This window comes from Aquarana catesbeiana, linkage group LG13 (genome assembly GCF_042186555.1).
Source record: "Aquarana catesbeiana isolate 2022-GZ linkage group LG13, ASM4218655v1, whole genome shotgun sequence".
Taxonomy (NCBI): Eukaryota; Metazoa; Chordata; class Amphibia; order Anura; family Ranidae; genus Aquarana; species Aquarana catesbeiana.
The window spans coordinates 171,467,244-171,489,905 of NC_133336.1; the positions used below are offsets into that span (position 1 = coordinate 171,467,244).

General features: G+C 43.1%; 1 protein-coding gene across 1 annotated transcript in view; it reads right to left on the bottom strand.

The window, feature by feature from the left end:
• The window catches only part of LOC141117161 (ankyrin repeat and protein kinase domain-containing protein 1-like), a 54,438-nt gene extending 34,778 nt beyond the window's left edge, over positions 1–19,660 (bottom strand). The window contains exons 1-5 of the mRNA XM_073609830.1: positions 19,429–19,660; positions 11,816–12,149; positions 8,494–8,624; positions 6,665–6,714; positions 6,417–6,575 (exon numbers count right to left, since the gene is read on the bottom strand). Of these exons, the coding sequence (XP_073465931.1) occupies positions 6,417–6,575; positions 6,665–6,714; positions 8,494–8,624; positions 11,816–12,149; positions 19,429–19,562 (808 nt within the window). The 5' untranslated portion in view covers positions 19,563–19,660. The remainder of the gene's footprint in view (positions 1–6,416; positions 6,576–6,664; positions 6,715–8,493; positions 8,625–11,815; positions 12,150–19,428) is intronic.
• Between the last annotated feature and the right edge of the window lie 3,002 nt (positions 19,661–22,662).

Consider the following 22,662-nt stretch of genomic DNA (forward strand, 5'->3'; position numbering starts at 1 on the left):
TTCAAGGTCGTTTTGTACCCCTTCAGTAGTAGGTGCGTAAGGTCATCTAGAGGAAGGTCCTTGCTCCAGGCTTTTGAGGTTGCGCAGTAAAGCGATTTAGTGAAAAAAGGCAGGAGAGGGTATTAGAGCTCAGAGGTAGAGGTGGTCTGAGCAGCAATGAGCTTGTCTATGCAAGTGGTTCAAAACGTCAGATGTAGTTTTGGGCATACTTTGTTGATGAAGGTTGAGAGCTGCATGACGTGAAAGACATGTTGGACAGGAAGATCATAATCAGAGGCTATTGTTTGGTAGGATTTAAGTCGGCCGGTGGCTGTATCATAGAGAGAGGCAACTTGGTTTAGGCCTTTGAGCCTCCATATGTAAAAGGCTTTGTGGTGGGTAGCCTGTGGGAACATGTGGTTACCATATATCGGTAGATGAGACATATACACACATTATATATATATATATATATATATATATATATATATATATATATATATATATATATATATACCCCCAAGCGCTTTCTGGTGTCTCTCCAGGTGATGACTGTATCCCGAATGAGTAGATTTTGTTGGAGGTTAGGTGGTAGCGATTTTAGGTTGCTGTGGAGGAGGAATGATAGCTCGTACGGGTGCGCCATGGCCGACTCCATTCCGAAGTTAGTGAACTTTGAGCCCTGAACTATCCAGTCTAAGCCAATAGAGGCAGTCCCCGAGTTACGAACACAATAAGGACTGTAGGTTTGTTTGTAAGTGGAATGTGTGTGTAAGTCGGAACACTGTATTTGTAAGTGTAACTTCCGCCTGTGCAGGAATGTGGGATGTTCCAGGCACTTCTGGGCATGCAGCACGGTATCTGGGGCTCTTCTGGCCATGCAGTACATGTAATACTGCAGTGTGGGATGTGTCCAACGCTGCAAGATAGCTGCTCTGAGGTATCAAAGGACCAGCGTGGAGCACAAGCTGTCGGCATTGAGGCTGTTTGTAACTCGGGTGTTCGGAACTCAGGGACTGCCTGTACGTAGCAAGGAAGATAAATTATACAATCTAATGAAAGGAAGACTTGCCCCTCCTTCGCTCTTCGGGAGATATAATTTTGATAAAGCAATTTGCGGTCTTTTGCGGTGCCATAGGAAGGTCGAAAGAGCTCTGTTAATCTTTTGTATGTCTTTGTGTTTGATTAATAAGGGTGTAATTTGCATTGGATATAGCAGTCGAGAGAAGCTAACCATCTTGTAGAGGTGGCACCTCCTGAAGAGCGATAAAGGAAGGTCCATCCATGCTTGCAATTCACTCATTATTTTAGATATCAAAAAGGAGGATAGTTTAGCTGATAGGAGTGAACATAGGTAAAGAACCCTCTTCACTCTAAGTATGTGATGTGGTGTGGCGCTATGAGGAAGGGTGAGGAGGTCATCCAGGATCTTCTGCCCCTTTTCAAAGCAGTAGCACTTCCCTTTTAGAAAAGTTGATTTTTAGTCCTGAGCACGCGCGGAAAGAATCAAAGGTTTGTTGGACCAAAGGGTTGTCTGCCTGGGGATCGGCAGTAAATATCAAAATGTCTTCTGCAAAGAGGGCTACTCTTAGGTCCTCCTTGCCCATTTTGATGCCATGAAAGGATGCCTCACTGCTAAGATAACGAAATAGGGGTTCGATAGCCAGGTTAAAAAGTAGGGGTGATGGGGGTAGCCCTGGCGTGTGCCCTTGTAGAGGGGAATGGGGTCTGAGACGTGTCCTGCTGCTACAATCCTAGCTGAAGGAGACACGTATAGACTTTCTATGAAGTGTACAAAAGGAGCCGGAGAAGCCGAGTCTTTCGAGGACCAAATGTCAACCATTGAAAGCTTACATTGTCGAAAACTTTCTCGGCGTCTAAAGTGACAATGGCAATGTCTTCAGAGGAGTTGGCCTTGGCGTGTTCTAGTATTGCAAGTACTTTTCTTATGTTTGAAGATGCCAAGCGGCCCTTGAAAAAGCCTGCCTGTGCCGGGTGAATCATGGATGGAATAGTGGCCCGTCGCAAGGCTATAATTTTGGATAATTTTGAATCTACATTGAGTAATGAGATGGGACGATAGGAGCCTGGCTCCGTCGGGTCTTTGCCTTTTTTAGTTATTAGTTTAATGTAGGCCTGCTTACCTGAAGGGAGGTAGCCCCCCACCCCTCCCACATCCCATTAAACACCTTGTGGAGAGTAGGAGATAGAAAGCTACTTGTCAATTTGTAGAATTCGCCTGACAGACCATCTGGTAAATGGTGATTTGCTGCTAGCTAGGTTTTTGATAGTTCCCTCTATTTGCTCCTGAGAGATGGGGGCGTTTAGAGTGAGGAGTTTTCTGGGGAAATGTGAGGGAGTTTGGTTAATTCTAGAAATTGTTTGGCTTGCAGGTTATCTATGGTGTCTGCGGCATTAAGGGTCGAGTAAAAGGTGTGCAGAATTTTATTGATGTCCGAATGGGAGGACACTAAGTGACCTTGGTGGTCTTTTAGAGATGTAATGTGTGTAGGTTTAGTCGGCCCCTACAAAGTCTGGAAAGGAGCTTTCCGGCTTTGTTGTGTAGTGTAGAGCTGCTTATGCAAACTTAATTCGTTCTTGTTGTTCAGCCCTGGTATCAAAGGAACGCTTGGCCTCGTGCCAAGCCTTCCTGTCATCCGAGGAATTGCTTTGGGTAAGTTGGGTTTGAGCTGCGGGCAGTCGGTCGCTTGCCTGCCTGTTTATATTGCTTAAGGGTTTTAGATTTATAGTATGAGGTATAGGATATAATCTTGCCCCTCAGAAAGGCTTTTCCTGCATCCCAAAATAGATTGGGTTGTTGTGAGTGGGCGCCATTTGTTTCAGCAAATTCGTCCCATGCTTCTTGGAGAACTTTTTGCAGTCTGTCACCATGAGCTAGAAAGGAGGGAACTCTCCATAGCTTGGCTGCATTAGTTGGGAGGAAGTCACTGACATGTACTGATATCGGACTTTGGTTCAATATCACCAATTTGTGAATGGTGGCTTCCCTGATATGTGTAAGTAGGGAGGGGAAACAAAAGAAATAATCTAACCTAGCAAAGAGTTTGTGAGGGGGGGAGTAAAATGTCTATTAGGTTGGCTCCCAGCGTGAATTGTTCTAAGAGTGTGATGCGCCCCTGTGGTTCCCCTGAGGAGGAGGAATCCCGGGTCGATCGGTCTTCCCAATTTCTTAGAACAGTGTTGAAGTCCCCTCCTATCAAATGAGGGTGATGTGGCTTTTTTAGTACCCATCTAGTACCGTCCTGAAAGAAGGTTGCCGATGGGAAGTTCGGGGCATATATGTTGGTGATTAACATTTCTTTGGTGTGAAATTAAGGGTGGGCTGTGATCATTCATCCAGAGTCATCACTATATACCGCTAGAAGGTCACAAGTTAGGCGTTTATGTATTAAAATGATCACCCCAGCCTTTCTTCCCATTGCGTCTGAGTCTATTACCTTTCCTACCCATAGTTTTTGAAGGCGAAAATAGTCCTTTTGGGATAGGTGTGTTTCCTGGAGAAGGGCTATGTCTTTAGACGCTATAAGTGTCTTAAGATTTTCATGCGTTTGGAAGGGGAGCGGAGGCCCTTAATATTCCCCGAGACTATTCACATAGGCGTGTGTTGGGATGATATGATTGGCTGGTTCTAAAAGCATCCTGACAGTGTGCTGAGTAAAAGGGAGACTCACATTTTAGAGGATGAAGGTGCTGACATCTCCGCGAGTGAACATAAGTCAGATCCTGCAGTAAGGAGGGAGAGAGGGGAAGGGGAGAACAAATATTGTAAATAAACAAAAAAAATAAATAAAAGTAAAACAAAAATGTACAGCAATCAGTGTCGACTTCACTTTTTTCTGCATGTGTGCGCCTAAACCACACAGTGCAACCCTGTGCCCTGAGTAGGAGAGAAGCCAGGCATCAGCCCTTCAGTAGAAGGTAAATACGGTGGGACTTCCACCATGGTCTATGCAGTTCTCCCCTATTCAGCTGTAGTGACAATGTTATAACAAGTAACTGAATTAACCACAATAGACAAGTAGATAGAAACTAGCTCGTTCAGGTTCTCTAAGTCTCACACAAGCGATCCCTGGCGGGCTGGACTGTTGGGTAGACTTAGTTCTAGTAGCAAAGAGATTGGGGCCAGTGAGATTTACTTGTTCCTGCTTGTCCCGTTAGAGTAACTCAGAGGCACTTGGGGGATCCTTCCTGGGACTGCGTTGTTCCCTTGATTCTGTGTGAGCTTTTTCCGCATGAAGGGATGAGCTTCCCGTGCGGTGTAGTAGAGGGCGAAGGTAGGATTCCGCTTCTGCCAGGGAGTGGAAAGTGAGTTGGTCACCGCTTGGAGCTGTAGCGTGGATGGGTAGCCAAGCACGAAGCGGAGACCCTGTATAAAAAGTTCAGCGCAGTTTGAAATTCTTTCCTCCTCTGGGAGACTTCGGCTGAGTAGTCTGCGAAAATCAGAATGCTATGTCCGTCCAATTTCATCAAGCGTGTCTTGCGGAAGGTTTGAAGGATAGCCAGCCTGTCAGCATACTTTAGGTATTGAACTATCACTGGTCTGGGTGACTTACGGTTGGTGGTTGGTGCGCCCATTCTGTGTGCTCATTCAGCCACACAATGATCAGGGAGCCTCAGTGCCTCAAGTATACAAGATGCACAGATGTGAAGCAGTGTGTTTGCTTGATAAGTTTCTGGCAATCTAATGATCCGTAGATTGTTTCTGCGGAATCTATTTTCTAAATCCTCCAGTTTCTCTTGGATGATAGAGCAGATTTATGAGTGTTGTTGAAAGGTACCGTTGTTCTGGTACACTTCATCTTCCAGCGCTGAGATCCGACATTCAGTGTCTGTCAGTCTGTGAGTCTGTTCTCCCAGTTCCTTCCAGAGTTGATCAATTTCTGCAGGGGAGGATCAGGGTTGCCACTGCCTGGGCAAATTTTTTCATAAGTGTCTGGGTGTGGAGTCCCCAGCTGCTCTGGCGGAAGCAATTTCAATTTGGTGTCCATAACACCAAATTTAACACACCTGCTCCCCATTCACACCTGAGACCTTGTAACACCAAGGAGTCGCATGACACCGGGGAGGGAAAATGGCAAATTGGGCCCAATTTGGACATTTTCACTTTTTTTGCCAGTGGTTTAGACATTAAATGGCTGTGTGTTGAGTTATTTTGAGGGGACAGCAAATTTACACTGTTATACAAGCTGTACACTCACTACTTTGCATCGTAGCAAAGTGTAATTTCTTCAGTGTTGTCACATGAAAAGATAAAATAAAATATTTACAAAAATGTGAGGGGTGTACTCACTTTTGTGAGATAATGTACATACATTTTTTTTTTTTAGTTTCTGCTACAAAAAACATTTCCAATAAAAAAAAAAAAAGAAAAGAAAATCAAATTTCTTCATACATTTTGGCCAAAATGTATTCTGCTATATGTCCTTGATAACAAAAAATCACAATAAGTGTATATTAATTGGTGTGCCTGAAAGTTATAGCGCCTACAAACTATGGTATAGATACTGGAATTTGTATTTATTTATTTTTATACTACTAATGGAGGTGATCAGAGACCTATACCGGGACTGGGATAGTGCGGCGGGTAATCTAAAACGAACTGACGCTGGGGGGAACTGACTGCCACTGACATCACCAGTAGAGATGGGCTCAGGCATGTTCGAAAACCCACATGTCCGATCCCGCCAGGAAGCTGACACTGCACAGCGCCAATTACAGGCAGTGAGACATTTCTCGGTCCGCAGCTACACAGATCAGGAAATGTCACCCAAGCCCATCTCTAATCACCAGTGACATGAATACAGTAATCAGTGAGAATACTATACACGGTCATTGTACTAATAACACTGGCTGGAAAGTTTGCTGCTTTTTAGTACAGATCTGCTTTGCAGAGATAAGAAACACAGAGATGGTTCCCTCTGTACAGAGCACTGTGAGGATTGTCAACACAGAGCTCTGGGCGAGTGATTGGACACAGCCGATCAGCAGATCCTGGCCATTGGGCAGGACTTGCTGATAGGCTCCCACTGTGTAAAATCACAGCGGGTGCCAGTGGGGGGGGCGCACACCCTAGCCCCGGAAGCAGGCAGCTTCTTTGCCTGTGTGGGCCGTCCATCCACAGTAGATTCCAGGCAGGTGGTCCACCATACATATGGCCAAGGCTTCCAGGTAGTGTTTCCTAGGTAGTGATGTGTTCAGTGCAGAAGGTATTTGGAAGGAGAGAGATCAAAAGTATAAGTAGTTATGGGAAAGGAAAGGATCTTTTACTTTCAGTACAGGTCCTTTTCAAGACCACATAAAAATCCAGAGCACATATTGCTCCAGGTTTCCTAATCAAGTCCACCTTTTCTAGACTCAAGTCACTTTAAGGGCCCATAAAATAAGCAGTGTGCAAATAAATCATTTGAAATTTCTACCTGCGAAGCAAAGTCGTTTACTGGGTTCACCATCCCAGCATTGCTTCATCATCTCTATGGCTTCAGGAACCATCTTCTCAGTCTTCCAACAATCCACAAGTTTCATGTTAGGTCGGATACCTTCTGGTATACGACAAATAATGATTTCTCGGTTTATGGCTGGAGATATAAAAGACTAATCAATATACCAAGATGGGTATAAACAGATGTTCAGGAAATCTTGAAGTGTAGAGAAGGTTGGGACATACCATTATAGGGTTCACAGCCTGACAACATCCACCAGATTAAAATGGCAAAGCTGAAAGCAATGGGACAGAGATAAGAACATAAAAAGTTCACATTTTGTTGACATGTTCTCTAGGGCTAAATACTGTAGGACACCTCTTTACTTAGCTTATAAGTAAACCTTATTGCATTCCATCAGTAGGGGACCCAAGAAGAAAAGGTTCAGGGCCACTCTGTGCAATTCCATTGCACAGAGCAGGAAAGTATAACGTGTTTATTTATTTTTTTGTTTTTTACATTGCATTTACAATCACTTTAAAGCGATAGCAAAGTCTGCTTTATTTATACCTACAGGTAAGCCTATAATAAGGCTTACCTGTAGGTACAGTAAATATCCCCAAAACATGTGATATTTACTTTAATAGCAGCTAGTAATATCAGCAGCACATGTGCACTGCACGCTCAATGTACAGCATGCCATCTATTGAGAAAGCTGTGCCGTGGCCACAACGTCATTGCAGCTCAGCCATTCAAATGGAGCCTGCAGATTGGGCTTCCATCTTCACCCAATCAGCAAGCTGCTGGAGAGCTTCATTTTAGCCCTGGTCACATTGATGCGATTTGACGTCAAATCGCATGTCAAATCAGCGGCAATTGCCGGCAATGACACCGCACTGATTTCAAAAGGTAGTTTCTGTACTACTTTTTGCAAAATCGGGACTGACATGCGGGGCTTCAGTCCTGCAGCTTAGTATGAACTTGGGCTCAAGGTAAGTCTTTCATAATGTGCTAGGATTATAGTAGCAGTGTTCGCATGTACACACAGTAACTGTCCTGGATATTTTATAGATGGGCAACTCCTATCCTCATATTGATTAGTGATTCCAAATGAATAAGAACAACTGTAGTAGAGAACAGACACAAAAGATACACCCCACATCTTTCCAAATAACTATTCTGCTTTATTTTGACGCAATTGAAGGTTTTTATACTCATGATTATGTAGGCATCGCATTAATATTACAATTGTACTTTTATAGTAACAAGGGGCGTAACATAGGCAGGCTAATTCTAATCAGGACGCGAAAGAATGCAAACTGAAAACATTATTAGTGGCAAGTGCAGTGTGCAATACATACAGAATAGAATAAAATTATATACAGAACTTAAAATCTGTTACTGTTAGGGCTGGGGAAAAAAAATCGATTTAAATCTTGAATCGAGTTGAGAGGTCAAATCGATTCAAAATTTAAGCAAATCGATTTTTTAAACATTTTTTTTTTCACCGCGCCGGCCCTGAGGCGCTGCGGGCATGAGTTTGTAGGCGAGGCCGCGGCTTCGGCCTAGTCCGCGGCTTCGGCCGGACGCTGCGGACTAGGTTCGAATCGTGAATCAAGTTTTTTTTAAGAAAATCTCCCAGCCCTAGTTACTGTAAAGGAAATTTGTAAGGCATCATTCACATGGGTGTATGCCCGTGTGAGAGCCATCTTTGCCCGCACAGGATGTTCCATGCATCCCCATGCCAACAGTCCTATTCATGTCAATTGGGGTACAGAAAATACACATATGCTTACATCTAGAAGCACACGGCTGTAAGGCAGGGGCCTCCAAAACTGAGGCCCGTGGCCCTTTGTTTGCCATTATTCAGCTCTTGGGGCAGATGGGGCAAGATTCCTCCCACCAACACCAGAGATGGCGAACCAATTCTCACACTTCCCACCCATGATGGGGCACTATTACTCCTACTGACGCCAATGATGTCAATTTTGAAAAGCAGTAAACTGGCACTTTGTTTCAAAAGTTTGGAGATCCCTGGTCTAAGGTTTAGTATAATTCTTTACAAAAAACTTACCTGTATACATCAAACTCTTTAGTTGGCTTGTATTCAAGGCATACAAAGGACTCTGGAGGCATGTAGGAAACTGTCCCAGCCATACTGATCGAAGCAGAAGTTTCATTTCTGGCAAGGCCAAAATCTGTTAGCTAAAATTTTCAGGGAATTATGTTTTAGAAAGTCCAAAAAGATTAGTTATGACCTTAGAAATCACAAGAAGTAAAGATAAGAAAAAAAATGAGCTAACAAGGTCCAAGCATACAGGAAGACATTCTGAACATAATTACAAGGGACTGGTTCTCATTCAGTGGTTTACTAACCTGAACTGAGTGACTGTACCCTGATAAGGATTAAACAGAGAAGAGTCCGCAGAGGGGAAGGTGCCAGAGAGGAAAGCATGAAAGTTCTGAGGTCAATCCACGGCAATCCAAGGATTAAACTACCCAGTCAGATGAGCTGCCAAGTAGTCAAACACAGATAGAGTGAAGCCAAAGGACAGTGTTGAGGTACCTAATGGTTAGATGTTAACACAAGAACAAGGCACAGGAGGGAGACAGTTTTAGCTGAAGCTTAGGTCAGGGCAAGCAGAGTTCACAAAGCATAAAAAGCTCAACATGTAGCTTAGTAGACATGCATTCAAGAACTTAACTACAATTTACAAGGAGAACACCTTCAAAAAGAGGACCTAGAACAGCCGTTCTCAACCAGGGTTTCATAGAGTCCTAGGTTTCTCTAGACGTGTGGCTAACTGACCTCAAATGTGATGGTGTATAGCTAGTTTTGCGGTCAAAGCCACTTGGCAGCGCCAGCTACAGGACACCAATGATATTTTTGTCTGCCTAAAGGGTTGCATTCTGGCCACCACTATACGAGGGGCTCTCTTTTCCACTTGTCACCAATGTAAGTGGCTGTTTTCCCCACTCACTCCCAATGAATTGGTTTTAGCAGGGGTTCCCTAAGACGTAAAAATTATTTAAAGGGTTCCTGTAGGAGAAAAAGGTTGACCTAGAATCAAAAAACCTTATTCTCCAAATAGTGAGTAATGATATACTGGATTATATTGATGTTATATTGCTATAATTATAAGCAGGAGGAGAGTGCATTCCCATCAAATGACTGGGGGCCACTGGAAGAGCTGACAATTACTGTAGTAGTCAGTGTTTCTACAGTGATAGATTCAATCTTCTAGGTCCTATGTGAGCAGCTTCCTTTCTGTACACGGACCACAGGGGGTTGTTTATTTGGCACAGCCGCCATTTGTAGGGGTTAAAGTCTGAAGGATTGTAAACTGGCCCTTTGTTTAGAAAATTTGGAGACTCCTGGTCTAGCTTGTTGCTAGGAAAGCTGAAAATCTCTGTAGTAGTTGGTTCAGCAGCAACTGGCCGAGATTTCAACCATGTATGGGCAGGCAGAATGTACCTAAGTTGAGCGATCAACTTGGGTACAATCAGCCTGCCAGATTTTACATGCGATTATTGCAAGAGGCTGTTATAGCCGCTAGCAATGATCACCATCTTCTCTCGGGGAGGGGGATGGTGCGGCGTTTTCCCCTGCCCCACCTGGATGAACAAAATAGCTCAGCGGGAGGGATTACTCTGTCAGCACTTCTGTGTTGATGGGAAAATCAAGCTAATTTCCTTCCTTCAAACAGCAATATAAATAGCGAGCGCTCCACCTACATCAGCAGCTAGCATCCAAGGTGACTATACAGCCCTTGTAATCAGTATATTCAAACAATGTGCAGCACTTCAACAAGGTAATATAACAATGAAAAATCTGTATAATACAGCCCAATAATCATAATAATGTGGAAGGTTGTGATTGTGAGCAAAAGTCCATATAAAGGAAAGTTCTTCTAAAAGAGCAGATATTAACGCACAGCATAACATCCATCCATATGGTTCACCAGGTGTATAAAGAATGTGAAAGGTTGTAAATAAAAGCAAAAATCCATATAGAGACAAATTCTTCCAATATACAGTTGCCAGCATAGCATAACATCCACCCACAAGGTATCACCAGGTGCAAAGGACAACTCCACATGTAAGACTTCACCCAAACAATGCACTCACCAGATAAATGAAAATGAATACGCATCAATCGATAGTTAGGACTCAATCCTCTTTGGCAAATGCCATAAGTTGGGGGATATCTAGAACACCGCACTAGGTAAAACAAGCTTACCAAACAAGAGCTCAAGAAGATTTATATATAGTGTAGAATTTAATGACTTTAAAATTTGCAGCAGTATTAAAATATAAAGTTAGTGCACTTACATTGTTAGCCACCGTTCCAAACACATGGAAGCGGCAGTAAGACGTCAGCAAATAGGCCTCTCCCGACGTGTTTCGTGCCACGTACGTTATCAAGGGAATGCCTGAGGCGAGGTGACTTTAATACTGCTGCAAATTTAAAATTCAATAAATACTACACTATATAAATCTTCTTGGGCTCCTGGTTGGTGAGCTTTTTTACCTAGTGCGGTGTTCTGGATATTATCCCCCAACATATGGCATTTGCCAAAGAGGATTGAGTCCTAACTACAGATTGATGCTTATTTATTTCCTTTATCTGGTGAGTGCATTGTTTGGGTGAAGTCTCACGTGTGGAGTTGTCCTTATGTACCTGGTGATACCTTATGGATGGATGTTATGCTATGCTGGCAACTGTATATTGGAAGAATTTTTCTCTAAATGGACTTTTGCTTTTAATTACAACCTTTCACATTCTTAGTGCACCTTATGGATGGATGTTATGCTATGCGTTAATATCTGCTACTTTTAGTACTACTGTCTACTGTATATTGGAAAAACTTTCCTTTATATTGACTTTTGCTCTCAATCACAACCTTGCACAATATTATGATTATTGGGCTATATTATACCGATTTTTCATTGTTTTATTACCTTGTTAAAGCGCTGCACATTGTTTGAATATACAAATCCACTCCATCTATGGACCAGTGATCTTTGTAAACAGCATCCCATCATAGGGAAGAACAGCCACGTTCAGTTTTATTTGCATATTGGTCATTATAACATCTCCAACATATAGTGATCCAAATGAAACTTGCAGTGCCGCTCTAAGCTGAGACAGAGATCTCCCCGCCGGTTGCAGTGCACGGAGCTGGCATCAGTATACCATTCAGAGTTGTAAGAGCGTTATCAAAGAGAAGAGAAGGCGCTGCTCACCAACCCAGTTTGTAGATGAATGTGGCCACAGCCAGCGTTGCTCCAGCCACCCCCCCCCCCATGGGTTTCGCCCCACTCACCGGGGCTTGGTCACAGGTAAGCGGGGCAAAACATCTCCAACATATAAATTAACAGTCTATGCAACTGACCTGAACATCTAAATCCTTCCGTAACAGGACATTCTGGGGTTTGAGATCTTGGTGAATTATAGCTGGATTGAGACTGTGAAGAAAACTCATTGCTATAGCCACCTGGTGAAGCATCTGAAATCTCAGAGGCCATGGGACGAGGACTTTCTTCTCATTAAATGTGTTGAAAAGAGAGTGGAGAGAACCATGCGGCATATACTCCATTACCAATCCATACTCAATGTGCCCTTTATCCTCATTTTCATATATGGCGAGAACACGAAGAACATATGTTGAATTTGCTTTCATCATCATGTCTTTTTCTTTCATAAGACTGCAAAACTCGGCACTTAAACTAGTAAAAGAAAAAGTATAATGTATCAATTGCATAAATTGATAAAACACAAACAATACTGCCCATAAACCACTTAAGCGAATAAAACCATCTACGAAATACTTTAAAGCAGCCATTCTCAACCAGGGTTTCATGGAACCCTAACGTTCCTCTGGAGGGTGCAAGGTGTTCCCTGAACGGTGGCTGATTGACCTCCCATCTGATGGTGCCTGCATAATTCCAGATTCCTCCAGAGCAGCCTTTCTCAACCAGAGTTCCTCCAGAGGTTGCTAGGAGTTCCTTCAGCAAGGAGCAGTTTCTGTCTCTCAGGTAAGTAACCACAGACACCATTGACCATGGTTAGCTATGTATAAGGGTGACTTCCTCACCCTGACCACAAATGTATAGGAGCAGTGGTCTCCAAACTGTGGCCCTTTGCTTGCTTTTATCCAGCTCTTAGGACATTACACTCCACCCCCCCCCGGCCAGCAACAGTGGGGCATAGTTCGTGCCAGTCTATTCCCCCTACTGACACAGTTTATGGGGCACTAGTCCTCCTACTGACACCAACGATGGGGCACTAGTCCTCCTACTGACACCAACGATGGGGCACTAGTCCTCCCACTGACACCAACAATGGGGCACTAGTCCTCCCACTGACACCAACGATGGGGCACTAGTCCTCCCACTGACACCAACGATGGGGCACTAGTCCTCCCACTGACACCAACGATGGGGCACTAGTCCTCCCACTGACACCAACGATGGGGCACTATTCTTCCCACTGACACCAACGATGGGGCACTATTCTTCCCACTGACACCAACGATGGGGCACTATTCTTCCCACTGACACCAACGATGAGGCACTATTCTTCCCACTGACACAAACGGTGGGGCACTATCCCTCGCCCTAGAAAGAGGTTTACTCCCACTGACAGCAGGACATTCTCTACTCCCACTGGCCACAGTCTGGTTCCCTTAATATTTGAAGGACAGTAAACTAGCCCTTTGTTTGGAAAGATTGATGACCCCTGGTATAGAGCATTCTTCTCACTAACCATCATCATAATGTGCCAAGGGCTGTAGATTTAGTAATTTTTAGCAGGGGTTCCCCGTGCCAGAAGGTTAATCTTAAGGGTTCTTCAATATGAAAAAGGTTGAGAAAGACTGTTCCAGAGGTTGCAAGGGGGTTCCTTGAGCTGTGGCTATTGACCTCCCATCTGATGGTGCCTACATGGGTCCAATGCCACTTGGCAGACATGACATTTTTTTACCTGTCCTTAAGGGTGGCTTTCTAGGGGGGGGGCAATTCTTCCCACTGATAACCAATGTAAGGGTGGCCTTCTGTCACTGTAAAAGGGGCGTTCCCCCCCCCCCAATTAATTTATTTTAGCAGAGGTTAACTGAGATCTGAATATTTCAAGGTTAAACATTTTTGAAAAAAAGACCGCTACAGAGTATAATTACAGTATAACTGGGTGTCAGTAATTGAAATGAAGTGTAAATCTTTGGATGGAAATAGCATGATCTTGAAGATTCTTTGAAAAATGGGAGAATTCCACCAAAGTAGTATACTGACCTAGTACAGTAAAACATGAATTTTTTCGTAAAAAGCCGATTGCCTGCTTTCTTTCAGGTTGTGTGCAGTAACTAGGTTGTATTTCGGGGCACACTCCCCCATTGTCAAGCCCATTTTCCCACTGTCTATGCCAACATACAAATTAGGTTCTAAAGCCACTCATGATATTACCATGGACCTTTAGCCTCCCCAGCTACTTTCCACCATCTTATCCCTACAACACCTCCTCTCTCAAGGGCCTATACATGTATTTTTTTAACAGTTGGTAGGTCAAGTGAGTGGCACAAACACGGACCACCCATCTGTTTTTACCTTCTATTCACCACATATGTGAAGACGACCTTAATGTAAAGTAAGTGTTTACTGCTGCTGTCGGTACACAGGCTGAGCTCATCTAAAAAGTCATGGTAATATTAAATTGTTCACTGTTCTCTGTAAAGCACTGCCACAAAAAAAAGGGAAGACCACACAAATAGTAGAAATGTTGTTCATTCTGACCTTCCTGTTGAGTAACCGCATTGAACACGATCATTTCGCTTCCCTTTTTTAACCTGACATGGCAAATATACCCACAAAGGCACACAGGCAAGCTTCATATGCCAAGTTCCCGGAAAAGTAATGGGACCTTTTAGTTTGGGTGCGGTTTTCCTGTAACCTATCACAGCGCCTGTGGATTGTGGGAGAAGCTGCAGATTTTTCTGTGATAATAGAATTTTTATCATTGGAATAGTAAAAATGTTGCCTGAGTTTTAGGGCTGATTCACACAAGCAGCCGTAATCAGAATTTTATTAAAATGTCACAAGTGAGAACCTTCAGTCACTTTAAGCATTTCAATATCGGACACTTTCACCCCCTTCCTGCCCAGGCCGATTTTCAGATTTCAGCGCTGTCACACTTTGACTGACAATTGCGCAGTCATGCTACACTGCACTCATATGAGATTTGTATCCCTTTTTTTTTTTTTTTTTAGACAGATAGGGCTTTCCTTTGGTGGTATTTATTTACCACTTGGGCTTTTCTTTTTTTTTGCTAAACAAACTAAAAAAAAAAAAAATCTGTGTGTCTGTAATAAAATTTTGCAAATAAGCATTTTTTCTCCTTCACTGATGAGCACTGATAGGCTGCATTAATGGGAACTGATAGGCTGCACTGATTGATGGGCACTGATAGTGTGAAGGAATGTGATGTAGATAATAATAATAATCTGAAAATGTCTATTTTCTTATGTGCATACATATTTTTTTCCTTACTCATTATATAAGTATTTTCTCAAGATGGCGGGTACACCCTACATCCCACACATCAGAAGAACGCGGAACTGAAGATAAAATCAAGGGCAGCCAAACCTTGACATGAAGATTCTCCATTTTCTTTTTATCTTAACCAATGAGATGTACCTATTATGCCGCGTACACACAATCGGACTTTCTGGCATACTTGGTCCGGCACACTTTCCGATGGACTTTGTCCGCCAGGTGCGCCGGACTTTAAAATGGACGGACTTGCCCACACACGACCGGACTTTCCGGCGGGCTAAGTCCGCCCGTCTTTCCGACGGACTTTCGCCGGACTTTCAGAATGAACGGACTTGCTCACACCGTGCCCGGTGTCCAATCGTGTGCCTTCGGCGGCTGGGGGCGGGCTGGAACGAAGCTGTGGGCGGCTTCGTTCCAGCCTTCTCATTGTAAACGCGGAAGCGACGTCATGACGTCACTTCCCGTTTACTCGGCTGCCAATGGCGCCGGTTTTCAAAAAATATACAGTATTCAGAATTGCCGTTTTCGCCGATCTGAATACTTTGAAGTGCAAAGGAGGGATCGGGGGTCTTTTAGACCCCCGATCCCTCCATAAAGAGTACCTGTCACCACCTATTACTGTCACAAGGGATGTTTACATTCCTTGTGACAGCAATAAAAGTTAAAAAAAAAAAAAAATTTTAAACACAATTTATAAAGTAAAAAAATAAATAAAATAAAAAAAAAATTTTTTTCTTCGCTCGCGCAGCGAAGAAAACGCATACGGAAGTCGCGCCCGCATATGTAAACGGTGTTCAAATCACACATGTGAGGTAAAGCCGCGATCGTCAGAGCGAGAGCAATAATTCTAGCCCTAGACCTCCTCTGTAACTCAAACCTGGTAACCATAAAAAAAATTTAAAGCGTTGCCTATGGAAATTCATAGGTACCGTAGTTCATCGCCATTCCACGAGTGCGTGCAATTATAAAGGGTCACATGTTTGGTATCTATTTACTCAGCGTAACATCATCTTTCACATTATACAAAAAAATTGGGGTAACTTTACTGTTTGGATTTTTTTTAATTCATGAAAGTGTCCCTTTTCCAAAAATTTGCGTTTAAAACACCGCTGCACAAATACCGTGTGATAAAAAATATTGCAACAATGGCCATTTTATTCTCTAGATTCTCTGCTAAAAAAATATATATAATGTTTGGGAACTCTAAGTAATTTTCTAGCAAAAAATACGGATTTTAACTTGTAAACACCAAATTTCAAAAATAGGCTTAGTCATGAAAGGGTTATTAAATCAGAAGTGTAAGAAGTAATCCTGCTGTGAGTGTGTCTCAGAGTTTTACTTTTATATGCATGCATATCCACACTTTCCAATTAGAGACAGCAGCAGATAACCTTTGAGCTCGATTGAAGCTCTTAATATTAATCTTAACAATAGGCTGCACTGATTGATGGGCACTGATAGGCTGCACTGATTATTGATGGGCACTGATAGGCTGCATTGATGATGGGCACTGATATGCTACACTGATTCATGGGCACTGATATGCTGCACTGATTCATGGGCACTGATATGCTGCACTGATTCATGGGCACTGATATGCTGCACTGATTCATGGGCACTGATATGCTGCACTGATTCATGGGCACTGATATGCTGCACTGATTCATGGGCACTGATATGCTGCACTGATTCATGGGCACTGATAGGCTGCACTGATTCATGGGCACTGATAGGTTGCACTGATTCATGGGCACTGATATGCTGCACTGATTCATGGGCACTGATATGCTGCACTGATTCATGGGCACTGATATGCTGCACTGATTCATGGGCACTGATAGGTTGCACTGATTCATGGGCACTGATAGGTTGCACTGATTCATGGGCACTGATAGGCTACACTGATAATCAGTGTAAATGTCTGCCATCACAGGAAAGCTGGTTAATGGCTTTCCTTTCTTCACTGACAGTGTTGGCAGAGTGAAATTGTGAATGGGGACCCGGAAATAATGTCACATGTCTCTTCCGGATCAACAACCAGAAGGGGAGAGGAGTGGACATATGTCCGCTCTCCTCCCGCCCCCTCTACCTGACGGCACCAGCTATGCCGGCCCCAGGCCTGCCGAAGGGCAAGCGGAGCCCAAGGGCACACGCAGGGTGCGGGGAGACTTTGAGGCAGCACCCCTGGCGCCAGCACAAAATTTCTTGTCGCCATTGGTGACCTGGGGTTTGTTGAGCCCTGGTTTGTGTCATCCATGTAAACTGATACATTTTGCTGGAGAGCTTGTTCTTTTGAGAGATGACAGACTAATGCTGGCCATACACTATACGAAAAATCGGCCGAAAAATCGTTCGTATGGACACTTCGTTCGTTTTTCGGCAAGTTAGTGGGTACAAATCGATAATCGTTTGTGACGTTTTTGTGGAAAAAAAACGAACGGCATGTTTGGAAAATTTCTGCCGAACGTACGATAAATTGCAAGGTTAATGTGTTTCCCGTCCGAACTGCCTGCACTAGGTATATGTAAAAAAACGAACACAAAATTATTTATTCATGTCCACTGAACAGATTATCGGACATTATATGATGGCACGATCGTTTGCGGTCACGGTCGAACGTTCGTTTTTCGAAAATGGGTTCGGCCGATTTTCTGTATAGTGTATGGCCAGCATAAGGCTGGCCATACACTATACAACTTTCTTATTCAATTTCCTTTAGATTTACCTTCAACTATGTAGTGAAAAGGCCTGCCTGATTGCATACAAATTAAAAGTGTTTAGGTTTGACCTCATATTATATGGTTTTGGTAAATCTAAAGGAAAGTTGAACAAGAAAATTGTATAATGTATGGCCAGCCTTACTGGCCAGATCACCAGTAAAAAAAAAAAGCCTAAAAAAAGGAAACAGCCCATATCATCCAATGATTGGATAAGCTGCGATATAAGCTTTGATATGCTGCAGCCGCCGCCCGATCCCCTTCCCTGTGACAGCAGTATGGGGAGAAGTTCCCCGCACTATCTGTCAGCTTTTTTAAATCAGCGTGGCCGTGCAGGGCTCCTCCCACAGAGCCGCGTCATTCATTCACACAGCTCTGTGTATGAATGAACTACAAGTCCCAACATCCTTTGCGGCTGTCGGCTTGTAGTTATCACTGTACTACCACTGACATTGTATCTGCTTGCCGATGTACGGGATGAACGGCACACAGATACACTGACAGATCTGCAGGAGACCTGCTTGGCACCAACAATCTGCAGATCCCTGGTGCAATGCTTTACAGGCTCCCATAAAAAAAAAAAAAATAATAATAATTTTTTTTTACCTGCAACAAAATGTGCATTATTATTTATTTTTTTTAAAGTGAACTTATCCTTTAATACCGCTTTAAGGGCACCACAAATGTGTCTGACTCAATGCAGATCGGGATTCGATGAACCGGGGTGGAATTGTATCGATCATTTTTCATGGATCACCAGCACTGAGATCCTGTGTTGATAAATACGATGGGGCTTCAATCATTTAGACCAGGGGTCTCCAAACTTTCTAAACCAGGGATCCTCTAACTGCAGCCCTCCAGCTGTTGCAGAACTGCACTTCCCATGAGGCATTGTAAAACTCTGACATTCACAGACATGACTAGACATGATAGGAATTGAAGTCCCTGAACAACTGGAGGGCCGCAGTTTGAAGACCCCTGTTCTAAACAAAGGGCCAGTTTACTGTCCTTCAGAGTTTAGGAGGGCCGGACTGTGGCCAGCGGGAGTAGAAAATGCCCCATCATTAGTTTGCCTAGCCTCAAATGCCCCATCATTAGTTTGCCTAGCCTCAAATGCCCCATCATTAGTTTTAGTGGGAGCAATAGTGCCCCATTATTGGTGTCAGTGGGAGGAATGATGCCTCATCATTGGTGTCTGTTGTGAATGGAATAGTGCCCCAAGGGCCAGATAGAGGCAAGCAAAGGGCCGCATTCGGCCCCAGGGCTGCGGTTTGGAGACCACTTGGATTAGACGATGAGATCACATGGAGGAAACAGAGATACGATCAATAACTAACGATGGTAAACGACAATCATATCATAACGATTGCTCGGAATCCCCTTCCCTGTGTGTGTGGCATATCGATCAAACGGGTTGTACACTAAAGATAAAATTGTTTCCGTTAGAAGAGATCGATCGTAAACTGAATTGATGATTGATTGGAGTGTGTACAGCCACCGTTACCAATCATATTGATCAATCTAGTTTCTTATGATCAGTTCTTCTGTTCTGGATCGATCAGAATGACTTCAATGAAGTCAATTGATTTTTAATAATCGATGGGACGTTGTGATGGGATTGTGGGGTCACCACTGATCAGACCTCTATTGTATTTTAGGGATCAGGAGGACTCTGCACAGGACACATCGGATGAGATCTGATCGGTCTATAGAATGATCGGTACGATCACATGACGGTCTCTTACCAGCTCTCCCGATTCAGAATCTTCACCGCCACCTCCATCCCCAGCTTCCTGCTCCGTGCTCTGTACACCACACCGAACCCCCCGCTCCCGATCACCCGCTTCTCCTGTAAATCTCCGGCCGGTAAGCTAAGCATGTCTCCGCTGTGTGCTGGCCGGGCTCCTCCCCGATACAGAACGACAGATGACAGATCTGTATAAACAGCCCCGCCCTTCCCACCGGGACAGCTAAACTGCGCATGAGCAAAGCCGGAGTAGGGGCGGAGTTGTGGCTCAAGCCACGCCAAGCTGTCACGTACAGCCCGAGAAAGGGGGCGTGACTGCTTTGAAACTAGTTGTCAGCCCCGCCCCTTCTCTTCTAAGATGCTTTCACTATGAGCTCCTCCGAGCTGTGCTGCCCCAGCTCCCCTGTATTCTGGTTGCAGGACCTTTGCTGCATGCATGAGGCCGGCTGGTCCAAATCGTTGAATTCCAATAGAACCGACTTGACCTTCTGTTGCTTGCTAACAAGCACAGAGATTGAAGTTAGTATTAAATCCTCAGCATTTTGGAAGTTGAAAGCATTACCCACTTGTCTGCCGGGGAAACTTTTTCAAGGTTTTTGCATGTGTCAGAATCTGCATATTTTAATAGACATTACTGTAACCCCTCCCCCATTAAAACAAAAGTTGTGTTTCCTGAAAGCAGAGGCCCTGCAGAAGAAAATTATGGCTGTTCTAATTTTTTAGGTTTCACAATATTTGCGCAGCTGTTTATCACATGCAATTTTTCAGGAAAAAATACATTAAGATATACTGTATAACATAATACCCAATTTATTCGTGTAATATAAAAGATGGGGTTGCATCGAATCAATAGATACCAAACATGTCAATATTTAAAATTCTTTAAAAGAATATAAAATTGCGTGCAACTGTGATATTACAAAATACAGCGATACTGAAAATCTCACTAGTGACACTTTTAAAGCCTTTACTGCTCATCAGTTCAGTGTTGTTAGCTGTGAGCTCTGCTCATTGGTGGCTGGTGGTATATTTGTTTTTTTTTGGGGGGGGGGGGGCAGCAAACAATGGTGTCTCCCCTGCGTCTCCTCCCTCCTATTCCTCGGTGGCCAATAGGATCGCTTCTCCTCTCAGCCAATCGGGTGAGGGGTCTCAGGACCCGCTTCCTGACTGGCTAGGAGGAGAATCAGGAAGACAATAGCGAATATTATTTCACTATTGTCACACAACTGAGTGGGCTTGAGCGCAGTGCTCTGCCCCCTGAGCCCACCCTTTTTTGAAGCCTATATGAGCCTTTGGTTCTAATCACGTGTTTCTAAAAAAAAAAAAAAAACCCATTGGAATCCACGTGAGCGGCACCCCACCCCGCATTTAGATTAAGGGGCCAGACGCATAGATTGGGGGGGGGGGGGGGGGCGGCACCCTGCATTATGGGCCACCACTGGCTCTGCTGCTAGAATTTTTGCTCCAACATTTGCAGAAATACCTTACATGTGTGGTGCGATTGCAGTTTACAAACACCTGCGCAGCCTGGGCAAGGATTTGCGTTTGTGGGTGTGTGCGGGGCAACAGGGGTTACTTGATTTTTTTTTTTTTTATAAATTTATATTTTCTATATATAATTTTTTTTTTTTTTACTTTTTTTTTTACCCACTTGCCCTCTGGAAGATTTACCCCCCTTCATGACCAGGCCACTTTTTGCGATACGGCACTGCGTTACTTTTGCGCAGTTGTGCAACATTGTTCCCAAATAAACTGTATGTCCTTTTTTTACAACAAATAGAGCTTTCTGTTGGTGGTATTTGATCACCTCTGCGTGTTTTATTTTTTAATATTTGATAAAGGGGGCGCTAGAAAACTACAAAAAAAATTGTTTGCGTGAAAAAAAACAAAAAACCCAAATGGATTAGTGTGCTAGTTAAGAAAAATATATATGTAAAAGAGTGACAATCACAATAAGTAAGTGAAAAGACTTATATATACAATAATGCTGTATTGAAAATAATAGTAATTAATTGTCCCAATCCAGTGAACAATACAAAAAAACACAGAAGTGATATCTTCACATATGTGCCAAATTCTTGCTGATGATATAAAGAGTTCCGTCACCAAAGAGGAAAATTAGACCTTGAAGTACGGAACTCTTTATATCATCAGCAAGAATTTGGCACATATGTGAAGATATCACTTCTGTGTTTTTTTTGTATTGTTCACTGGATTGGGACAATTAATTACTATTATTTTCAATACAGCATTATTGTATATATAAGTCTTTTCACTTACTTATTGTGATTGTCACTCTTTTACATATATATTTTTCTTAACTAGCACACTAATCCATTTGGGTTTTTTGGTTTTTTTCACTCAAACAATTTTTTTTGTAGTTTTCTAGCGCCCCCTTTATCAAATATTATTCACATTTGACCTTTTTTGTTCAAATCTGGGGAGCAGCTTGTTATATGTGTTTTGGGAATTTTTAATTTATATATTTTCTCACTTGTGGTAACTTTGTCTATGATTTTTTTATGAATCATTCATGTTTTTATAAGTATTGACACCATTGCCGCGGAGGTTGCTGTTGTTTCAGTGTTTTATTTTTTGCACTATAAATAAAAAAAGAGCGACAATTTTGCTAAAAAAAAAACAATATTTTTTACTTTCTGTTATAAAACATATCCAATAAAAAAATGTAAAAAATCGAATTTCTTAATCAGTTTAGGCCAATATGTATTCTGATACATATTTTTGGTAAACAAAATCCCAAAAGTAGCTCAAAAGTTATAGCATCTACAAACTATGGGATATATTTATGGAATTTTAATTTTTTTTTAATTTTTTTACTAGTAATGGTGGTGAATTAGCGCCTTATAGCGGCACTGCCAGGGGCGGACTGCCAACTCATGGGGCCCCCGGGCAATAGGAGATTATGGGACCCCCAGGCAATAGGAGAAGATTATGGGGCCCCCAAGCAATAGGAGAAGATTATGGGGCCACACAATATACACACATACAGTACACACACACACAGTATACACACACAGAATACATGTACACACACTGAAAAAGGTACTGGAGAGGCGGGGCAGCTATAATCTTGGGATTTTTAAAAAACACAGATTTTTACATACTGTCCCTGGTTTTATTGAGGCTGGCAACCCTGATGGGGCCCCTTAGTGGCATGGGGCCCTCGGGCAGTGCCTGAGTGCCCGAATGGTCAGTCCGCCCCTGGGAATTA